Source organism: Abramis brama (genome assembly GCF_963993115.1).
Source record: "Abramis brama genome assembly, chromosome: 22".
Taxonomy (NCBI): Eukaryota; Metazoa; Chordata; class Actinopteri; order Cypriniformes; family Leuciscidae; genus Abramis; species Abramis brama.
The window spans coordinates 24,643,314-24,654,521 of record NC_139984.1 but is presented as its reverse complement, the minus strand read 5'-3'; the positions used below and the strand labels follow the sequence as shown (position 1 = coordinate 24,654,521).

At 36.9% G+C, this 11,208-nt stretch overlaps 1 protein-coding gene across 1 annotated transcript; it reads right to left on the bottom strand.

Annotated features, from left to right (window-relative positions):
- Positions 1 to 1,869: 1,869 nt before the first annotated feature.
- dazap2 (DAZ associated protein 2) lies at positions 1,870 to 10,687 on the bottom strand. The gene is made up of 4 exons (XM_084098719.1): positions 10,514 to 10,687; positions 9,241 to 9,359; positions 5,267 to 5,518; positions 1,870 to 4,683 (listed from the first exon to the last, which is right to left on the bottom strand). Exons 1-4 carry the CDS (start codon positions 10,524 to 10,526, stop codon positions 4,555 to 4,557), a joined length of 513 nt encoding a protein of 170 aa, XP_083954845.1. The 5' UTR covers positions 10,527 to 10,687; the 3' UTR covers positions 1,870 to 4,554.
- Positions 10,688 to 11,208: the final 521 nt, after the last annotated feature.

The following is an 11,208-nucleotide window of genomic DNA, read 5'->3' as shown; positions in this document are numbered from 1 at the left end:
AAAAAAAGAAGAAAAAAAGCATTAATTTGAAATATAAAAGTTTTGTAACATTTTAAATTACTTTTGATCAATTGAATGCGTCCTTGTGAAAAACAACAACAACAAAAAAAAACGTACTGACCCCAAACTCTGTGTGTGTTTACATTCAATAACTGAATTTTGTTTATTTTGAATCTGACTCATTTTGCTCTTAGAAATCCATACATCTATTTATATTCACTGTATATACATTTACTTAAAATTTGGCGGTACTGGTCAGGTTGGATTGTGTGAATCATGCTTTATTTTAGCATATGAATTATGCCTATGTCATACAAATAGTTTGTTTATGATGTCATATGAAACAGATGAAGTTTCATTTCCATATTAGGGCAAAACGCTGTGTGCTTATGTGCTTTTAATTATCTTTATGCCTTAGATAATAAAAAAAACCCATTAAAAACACTTTCTATTATTTTTAACATGTTTTTCTTTTCCACTTTATTATTTTTGAATAGTAATATATCTTAATTTGTTCTATTGTACATTGACAGCTGTTTAAAATGTGTTTTTTCTTTTCTTCTAGTGGTAATTGCCCTGATCCTGGTGACCCTCGCTCTCTGTGGATTCCTGTTGTACCGATACCTGTGCCACAGTAAGGGTGTTTACAGAACCGCAGGTGAGCCGGCACCAGGAGTAGACCCAGAACAGGTCTACAACGACACCGTCACTGACAACAAGAAGGAATACTTCATCTGAACTGCTCAGCATCAGAGGGATTCAACCAATGATCTGGCTAAAAATGCATGGATTGCTCCAGACATCTAAATAGTCAATGTAGAGAGGTTTATATGGAAGGACATATGGGACATAAGCCACTAGTCTGTGCTGTGGGGAAGAATGTTTAGTTGAATGGATACTGTTTGAGTTTGAGTTCAGTTTGAGCCAGAAGTAAAAGGAGTTGTTTATTCATGATGTCAATAAGCTCACCATCGATTTTGGTATGGTAAAGTTACTCTCAGTTACTGGGACAATCTTTTTTTTGCTGTAAAATTGTTATGCCTGTATATAGTTAATAGTCCAATCCAAAGTGTATATTCCCTACTTCAGCAAAAATGACACGAAAGTTAATATGCAAGAGTTATAATTGGAATTATTTATCAGTTATTATCAGGTATTATTAGAACTCTGCTAACATAAATGCTAAACATTAGAGGCAGCGTACAAACTTGATTTTGAGTCACTTTAGTGTTAATTTGTGGCCTTTCAAAGTTACTTTTTCCGTTTGACCATTTAGCGTGGCTTTTTATTATTTATTAATGGCGCCATTTTTAGATGGAGTTGTTTTTTTTTTTTTTTTTATGTTTTATAATTCGTTGTGTTTTTGTTACAAAGCCATGCTGTAACGGTGCCAAATATAATTATCTCTTTCATTATTTGTAAAACAGACATAATGTCAAACACATACGACACTGTATATTTTTTGTGTGCAGGGTTACAGTTGTATCTTAAGAAAATGAATGTAATTTATATTGGATTTTGAGTCATCTTTTTTTTTTATTGCACTATCAATACGTTACTGTGGTTATTGATGATAACACCACGTCAAATACAAGTGGCTAGTTAGTTCAAATTTGCTAGTACAACTAAAATTTCGTTTGTCTACAAGAAATCAATTTCCATGCAACTATTTTCTAAAATAATTAAGCCTCTGGATTGTAATTTACAACAATAATCAATTTCCAAGATCTATATCCGGTATTGCTTTGGACTAAATGTGAATTTCAAGAGAAACATTTGTTGTAATCTGGAGATAAACCTCCTCATGAACCAGTCAGCAGGCAAAAATTTCAACACCAAACGTCGAAAGACATATTACAACACAGATGGTCAAAATTCAAAATAGCTTTTATTCTAAATTTTGTTTTATACTTAAGGTTTAGTATAAAAAAAGTTAAGTGCACCACATTTTTCACTGGAGATCATTTTGTCATGTAGCAAACTAGGAAGGACCTCGGTTCCTTGATGCTGCAGTATGCATCCATTATAATAACCCATCACAATTGTTTTATATTATATATATATAGAAAAAAAAAATGAAAAGGGTTCCCTGAACTGTAGTGCCCACAAAGACGTATACCATCCGTGACTGTCATGGTATTGAGGCTCAAGATAAGCAGTGTATCCGCTACATTGCATACACAAACACACGGTGGCACATGCCAAGATAAAATGCTGCGCTAAGATTGAAACAGATGAAGAGTTCTGAAGACTTTGCCCTCATGTTTTTTGCCTTATGTTTTTTTCATAACAAAGTAAAAATAAATGAAATGAGATTTGAATTAGTAATAAAAAGTCAGGTTAAGGAATAACCAGGTCAGAAGTTTCAAACTAAAATAACAACCTAACTTACATGAGAAATCACAGAAAATTATAGAAATGGTGCTAAGGCAATGCCAGCATACTTGGCATGTTTTTTTTGTTTTTTTTTAAAAGTCATCAGACTTTTTTCTTTGCAGATAGAAAATCTACCTGAATGTTTTTATTTTATTTTTTATTATTCAGATGGGCAAAACCGTTAGAACTGTAGTGTCGGATACCCAGTGATGCACCTGATACACGTAAAGCCTAAAAAAGTAGCCCCATTTGCCAAGCTAGCATGAAATTCCCTATTTTTTTTCTTTCTTTTTTTAATCAGTCAGAAAATATATATGGTATAATGACAAAAAATAATGAGATACCAGTGAATGTATGGAGAATAAACTCAAGTGAGCATTTCACCTCAGTATTATCTAGCAAAAAAGCAGCATTTTAAATTACAGTCACATATAATACAGGCAACTGCTACAGAACTTATAAGTCGTAGTGTCAAGCAGAAAACAGGTGCTTTTGAAGGGCATTCTAGCACTGCTGGGAGTAGAAATGAAGATTTAGCGATTAAATTATAAGAGCAAAAAGTGGTGGAGACAACTGCTGGTGTAACTCAGTGAGGTTTTCCTTTTATGTCAGGTATTTTGAAAAACATTTTGTCACGTTACAGATGTGAGGAAAACTGTAATCCCTTGTGAAACATTAACAAATCAACACCACAATTTCTCAGCCGAACATAAGCCGTTGTATATGCTACTACGTATTACCGCGCCGCTTTGAAAAATCATCAATGCAGCAACGAGTATAACTGATGCTGTTTTCGTATTTAAAAGCATATGTACAAAAGAAATCGGCAAAAACATTTCAGAATTGGTTGACAGTGCACATAAATTAATCTTGTAGTACTTCTAAAATTTTTTAACAATGATAACTTTTTATTAAGAACAAAATGACTGAAAAGTGCATGCAGAAACATCAAGATGCAACTAGGAAACATGTATATATTTTTCAACACAACCCCCTACAAAATGCAGTCACAGCAGTGGTGTGCTCTACCTGGTGCGTGACACCTGCAAAGCAGTCACCATCATCTAAATATGATATGTTTACTTATTTCAGTATGAATCTGAGTGCAGATGTACTTTGACAGAAGACTTACAAAAAGCAAAAAGCTTTTAGTGCATTCTAGTCCAGATCTTTGGTACAAGCAGCTCCCCACAAACAAACAAAATGCTTGATGTGCCAAACAATTTTAAATACTGAAAATAAATCGTCTCTTGATTAAGCCCTGACCATTGTAAACAACTTTACCTTTGTGGAAAATGCTAGAGGTTTGTGAAGAAGCACATAGAGCTGGAACACACAAAAACACACTCTAAACGGCTATATGTACAGCTCTGGGTATCCGACATAGGAGGGAAAATATTGAGAAAAAAAAAAAAAAAAAAGTCCAACTTTTGTTTGTCTTGTTCGCTCTCTCTTTTACTGCATTTAGGTTCATTCTTATGTAAATTCCTTTGCTTTTAAATAATGGTGCAGTTTTGGCACCTGATAATATTTATATACGCTTGCCCAAAGGTACAATACGCCACCGCTGTTTGAATTTGTAAACACGTCTTTCTCTTTAATTTAGAGTGCCTACATCCACATTTTACAAATCTGACAAGACCTTAATAATGATAGGAATGAAAGGCTTAGTTAAGCGTACTATTCAAAGTGCATAGCTACTTTACACAGATGATCAAACTGGCTTGGTAGTTCTCTTGGCATGATCTCCGGCTCAAGAAAACAACCAAAAAACTAGAAAATTTACTATAAAATGAAGCCAAATGAAGTTGTAAGAGGTACGCCAGTGGCAATAAAGGTAAAAATGACCTGGTTTTCACCTTAAAAGTTGTCTTAGCCAACCAATAATTATGAAAGATGACATACATGATCACTAAAAGTTCGATCCTAAAAATATCATGCACTTTTGAAAGCGGTTTTAATCGTGAATACGCAATAACTGCGTTTTTACACAATTATATCAACAGCGGAGTATTGTACCTTGAGTAAGGGGCTCTAAAATATTACATTCCATTAGATTAAATCAGTATTGTGGCTTAGCCAAGCAGCCCCAAGGGAGGCAGGCGTGGGAGAACAGGTAAAGGGAACCAGGGAGAGGGAAAGGAGGGCTTCGGTCCAGGCCCAGGGTGATGCTCATTGTTACCAAATGGTGTAACCGCCGCTGGAGCCGCCCATGAAAAAGTTGCCCTTGCGTTGTGTCATCACGACATTTGCACCTTGCATGGCCGCCATCTGAGCAGCGTTAGGGAGGTGACCAGGAGGTGGAGGCTTAAATACAGAGACAAATATGTTAATTAAATACATTTTCAGCCACAAGAACATTTAGTAAGTTGTAACTTATAGGATCTCAGAATAGACTGAACCTACAGGGAGTTTCAAATCGACTTCCTTGAACTAAATGGTTCTCTCGAGTACTGGGACAAAAGAGTACATACATGGCTACAGAAGTGCAAAAAAAGTTGAAAGAATTGGCGTTCTGTCAGTTCTGCCTAACCTCCCAAATCAAAACGCTGTTATGTACAGGTAAGAAAGCTGTCGCCATAGTGTTTTTACCATAATGCTGTTTAAAGAGAGGACATAGTATGATACAGTTTTCAGTGATAAACCTACTCAAATCTACTGTTCTGTTAATAACACGGGGAAACAAAAACTCAGAGGTATAATCTGCAGTTTTCACGAAAGCCCTGGAGCTGTCAAAACTTTTGCTGGACTGGACATTTGCTGACAAATAAATGTGAATTTCTTGGTCCACGTAACATGGAGAACGAGTAAACATTGTTATATATAGTGTATATAAATGGATATTACTTCCTGGCTAAGAAAATACAACAGGTTTACTGTGAATACTCACAGGAATGGAAGCACTGGTGCCAGGCCCGAAGCGAGCTCCAGCATCAAATCCACCATCCATCATGACGGTGGAGCCAGGAGGGTACATGGGGCCCATTTGATAATAAGCCATTGGGACACCGGAGGCCATGGCTCCCATTGGCACAGTCTGAGCATGCATTGGCATGTACATCTGAGTACCAGGGTATGCTGAGGTCATTTGGGCCATCTGTCCAGGGGCTGGGGGAGGAGCCATATACCTGGGCTGATAAACCTGTGAAATGCAAAGACCCTAAAATGTTATTTTAATGATTTTTGTATGGGATGACACAGAATTTATATAATATATTAAAATGTGCCACACTTGAAGCCATTTTAAAATGCAGATACACACTAATCTGTTACCGCATAGCTAGTCCATAAATAAAAAGTTATGATTAATAAAATGACTATAATGACTATTTAATTGAACATTGGTATTTGGTATCTTTTATTATTTCACTTTTGATGCAGTTTTGTAAAAAATAAAATTAAAGGCTTTTTATTAAGGTCAAACTCATAATCAATTCACTGAAATTAATGGCCTCTTTTGGCTTATTGCTTCATTTTTCTCAACGTCAAGTTATTTGTTATAAATCTAGCATACTGGCTAGAATATCTCTTCCCTTTGGGACTATATTAGTGATCACACCAATGCACAATGTTGTTCTGTTTATTATAAGCACACGCTGCAGTTCAGTTATCTGCCGCTTTAAATGTCTGAGGTCTTTAAAGCAAGATGGATTCTGATTGGTTCTTGTCAATGTTTTTAATATTCATCAGCTGGAAAAAAATAGTTGTGAAAGAAACAATGTCGTTTCTCTGTGCCGTTACCGCTTTAGTTGTGGTGTGGACTCAACTATTCTTTTACATTTAGAACAATTTTAAAAACTATATCTTTATCATTATAGTTATCATCCTTGGTGTGAACGGGCCTCAATTCATTGCTTAAATTGCATCGTCTGTCCGAGTGGTGGCACTTGCATCACCAGATGATTCATCAAAAGCAATTTCCAGATATGATGCATTTTCTTAGAAAAGGAAGGAATCTTTAGTATGCAGTCTTGAGTAAGGGAACGTGGATTCTTGAGTGATAAAGGCAGGGTAGGCCAGTTTTTTTTTGTTATGCTGGTTGAAAGTCTCTTCACATCCTGATAGCAAGTTAAATGGTCTAAATGCATTTATATATATATACAGTGAGGAAAAAAATAAGTATTTGAACACCCTGCTATTTTGCAAGTTCTCCCACTTAGAAATCATGGAGGGGTCTGAAATTGTCATCGTAGGTGCATGTCCACTGTGAGAGACATAATCTAAAAAAAAAAAATCCAGAAATCACAATGTATGATTTTTTAACTATTTATTTGTATGATACAGCTGCAAATAAGTATTTGAACACCTGAGAAAATCAATGTTAATATTTGGTACAGTAGCCTTTGTTTGCAATTACAGAGGTCAAACGTTTCCTGTAGTTTTTCACCAGGTTTGCACACACTGCGGGAGGGATTTTGGCCCACTCCTCCACACAGATCTTCTCTAGATCAGTCAGGTTTCTGGGCTGTCGCTGAGAAACACGGAGTTTGAGCTCCCTCCAAAGATTCTCTATTGGGTTTAGGTCTGGAGACTGGCTAGGCCACGCCAGAACCTTGATATGCTTCTTACAGAGCCACTCCTTGGTTATCCTGGCTGTGTGCTTCGGGTCATTGTCATGTTGGAAGACCCAGCCTCGACCCATCTTCAATGCTCTAACTGAGGGAAGGAGGTTGTTCCCCAAAATCTCACAATACATGGCCCCGGTCATCCTCTCCTTAATACAGTGCAGTCGCCCTGTCCCATGTGCAGAAAAACACCCCCAAAGCATGATGCTACCACCCCCATGCTTCACAGTAGGGATGGTGTTCTTGGGATGGTACTCATCATTCTTCTTCCTCCAAACACGTTTAGTGGAATTATGACCAAAAAGTTCTATTTTGGTCTCATCTGACCACATGACTTTCTCCCATGACTCCTCTGGATCATCCAAATGGTCATTGGCAAACTTAAGACGGGCCTTGACATGTGCTGGTTTAAGCAGGGGAACCTTCCGTGCCATGCATGATTTCAAACCATGACGTCTTAGTGTATTACCAACAGTAACCTTGGAAACGGTGGTCCCAGCTCTTTTCAGGTCATTGACCAGCTCCTCCCGTGTAGTTCTGGGCTGATTTCTCACCTTTCTTAGGATCACTGAGACCCCACGAGGTGAGATCTTGAATGGAGCCCCAGTCCGAGGGAGATTGACAGTCATGTTTAGCTTCTTCCATTTTCTAATGATTGCTCCAACAGTGGACCTTTTTTCACCAAGCTGCTTGGCAATTTCCCCGTAGCCCTTTCCAGGCTTGTGGAGGTGTACAATTTTGTCTCTAGTGTCTTTGGACAGCTCTTTGGTCTTGGCCATGTTAGTAGTTAGATTCTTACTGATTGTATGGGGTGGACAGGTGTCTTTATGCAGCTAACGACCTCAAACAGGTGCATCTAATTTAGGATAATAAATGGAGTGGAGGTGGACATTTTAAAGGCAGACTAACAGGTCTTTGAGGGTCAGAACTCTAGCTGATAGACAGGTGTTCAAATACTTATTTGCAGCTGTATCATACAAATAAATAGTTAAAAAATCATATATTGTGATTTCTGGATTTTTTTTTTTTTAGATTATGTCTCTCACAGTGGACATGCACCTACGATGACAATTTCAGACCCCTCCATGATTTCCAAGTGGGAGAACTTGCAAAATAGCAGGGTGTTCAAATACTTATTTTCCTCACTGTATATATATATATGTGACCCTGGATCACAAAACCAGTCACAAGTTGCACGGGTATATTTGTGGCAATACATTGTATGGGTCAAAATTATAGATTTTTCTTTTATGCCAAAAATGTATGCCATTAGGATATTAAGTAAAGATCATGTTCCATGAAGATATTTTGTAAATTTCCTACTGTAAATGTATAAAACATTTATTTTTGTGAGTGAATGCAGCACAATCACGAACATAAATGGACAACTTTAAAGTCGATTTTCTCAATGTTTTGATTTTTTTGCACCCTCAGATTCCAGATTTTCAAATAGTTGCATCTCAGCCAAATATTGTCCTATCCTAACAAACAATACATCAATGGAAAGCTTATTTATTCAGCTTTCAGATGATGTATAAATCTCAATGTAAAAAACCCAAGTGACTGGTTTTGTGGTCCAGGGTCACATATATACCGTCTGTGGAAGGCGTAGGACCTTAAAATGCTCGTTCAATCATTGCATTCAGTCCGAATGCAATGGTACGATGTCCTACCGGCCTGACAACGCATGTATTTCCATACCTCCGTCATCACACATCATCAGCGTGTTTCATGCTATGCAGAGTTGTAGACAGACAGTCACAGAGCGCCAAAAACAAACAGCAGCCACCTTTAACAGTTCCTCCTAAACCAAAACAACCAGCTTATGATCCGTTCACGCCATAACTACTGTAATTTGGAAGAGATTGAAACCTGTGACGTTATACTCTGAAAGGTTTGTGACTTGATGGCAACACTATCAACACCGAAATGAATCTGCAGCAGTCAGGTGGTACAGGTGAGTGCTCTTTAAGTTGTTCATGTTCATTATTATTGTCATGTTATGTGCTTTGAGACATGAGGTTGTGCCATCTCTCGTCTCGTGATGCTTTGCAAACTCTGCTGTGTGCGTTCATGTGTTTTGGAGGGTGGGATCTCATGCTTTCAAAGCTAATTTGCTATTGCTAGCCGTTCCGAAAATTGCCTACCCTACCTTTAAACTCATTTAAAAACATGTTGCTATCTAATATAATACTTGATTAGTGCACATTGTTCTAAAGGGCATTTCCTACTCCTTTTATACTATAATGAGATATTGCACATTCACATGACCAGACAGAGAGTAACTAGTACTGGTAACCTCAGAGTATGGGGGAGGGGCATCTGGATATGGAGACACCTGAGCAGGGACTTGCATAGCAGGCGGGTAAACGGATGCTGTGCTCTGCTGAGGGTAAACAGCTTGTTGTGGATATGAACCTGCATGGACACAAAGCAGAAAAACAGTCAAATCAATATCACGACAGAATCCTATGTTAATTTACTGCAAAGAGAGTAGTATTAGGGTTATATACTAAAGATATTGACCAAAAGAAGTCTTCTTTAAAGTCACTCTTGCTTTTTCATGGAATACTGCAACATTTATTATAAATGATTTATCAATGCACATCATCATTTTTTTTATTCATGTGCCCTCATAATCTTTAATCTAAATAACATCTCTTCTCTGATGATGTGTTTATTGGCGCGAGGGCAGGACAACCTGTCACTCACATGAGATCGACCAATAGCAAAGCACAACGTTCCAACGATCCAATCAATTCCCAGGGACAAAATAAAGTCCCGTCCTCCATTTTTTCTTGTTCGAGAAGCCGTTTCACTTGGATATGTGTCACAATAGGGAAGAAAAAACTATTGCAACTTCTGTTTCATGCCGAAATGTGGATTAAATTAATGAATGAATTTAAATAGAACACATTATCATTTTTTTTAATAATTAGAATTGTTGTATTGTACACAAAATAGCACATTAAAATATAATACAATATACATATCTAAAAATGAAAACGAGAATAAAAAAAATAAGAGGAGAATAGGCCAGTCTTAGCTGACTGCTAAATTACAATATATAATAAGACAGTCAATATGCATATCTAAAAATGAAAACGAGAATAGAAAAATAAGAGGCAAATAGGCCCGTCTTAACTGACAGCTAATTTACAATATAAAGAATCAGACAAACTGTTCTTAAAACCACAGTATATTGATGAAGCAAATGTAAATTTAATTAATTAATGATTAATCGGAGGCTGTGAGCGTCTCGTTCTCTTAATGAGGTCACCTTTCTAATCACGTCATCGCGCTGTAGCAGCGAAGCTAGTTAACGTTACCCTTTAGCCGTTTCCATGTCAAAACATTAGCCAGTCCGCTGAAATCTGACATTCCCACGTAAAATATTACAGTTTCCGTCATGAGGTAGTCGATGATAGATGTTTTTGGCGCATAATCCATAAGAGTTCAGTATGTAAAACCGTTTGTTATGTAAGTCGGTTAGGCTAACGTTTACTCCATTGGTAGTTGCTAGGAAGCGGCTAAGCAAAATAGCAGAAGATCGGAGTTGATCGCATATTTACCTTTGTTGTTCATTGTTCTTCACTGTAGATAAAAGATTCTAGGGGATGAGAATTTCAACAGACCGAATTCTGCGTTTATTTGACAATAAATATAAGGGTTACTCAAAGTTCCTTGTCTTTCTTGCTCGTTACTTCCTTGTTTTCGTCTGGCTTTCCTTTGAGTATATTTGTGTTGGGAGGGGCTACGTCATGCTAGCGTCAGTTTTTGGACGCCACTCCCTGTTAAAGAGAAATACATGTCGAAAATGAAAGTGTCTGTAAGCCCCAGTTTAAACTATAAAAATAAATGTAATACTAAGTTATATATACAATATAAATTATATAATATGTTACGCTGCTTATTTATATGTAAAATGGTTGCATAAGTAGGGCAGTTATCTCAAAGGGAAGTTGTCACAAGGGCGATATCTCAGTGGCGTTTGAGTGAAAAGTCCAGTTATGTGTTTTCTCTAGCAGCGGTTTTATGTTGTTTTCAAATTCAGAGGCATAGTTCAAATGGCTCTTAAATTAAAAAATATATTGTAATAGCTGTTGGGTAAACAAGTAGGCCTAAACATAATTCAACTACACTAGCATTTTCAGTCAAGAGTCAATGATATTATGAAGATAGATTTTAACTGAAAGGTTGGACTGTGGTTTCAGGTTAAGGGTATATTATTCATAAATGTTAAGCAAGGGCAAGTTTTATGTGTAAT

Coding starts and splice junctions, on each gene's coding strand:
- dazap2 (XM_084098719.1), bottom strand. Junction 5,519..9,240: donor CCCCTCCCCCATACTCTGAG/GTTACCAGTACT, acceptor TGCATTTCACAG/GTTTATCAGCCCAGGTATAT. Junction 4,684..5,266: donor GCACCAGTGCTTCCATTCCT/GTGAGTATTCAC, acceptor TCTGTATTTAAG/CCTCCACCTCCTGGTCACCT.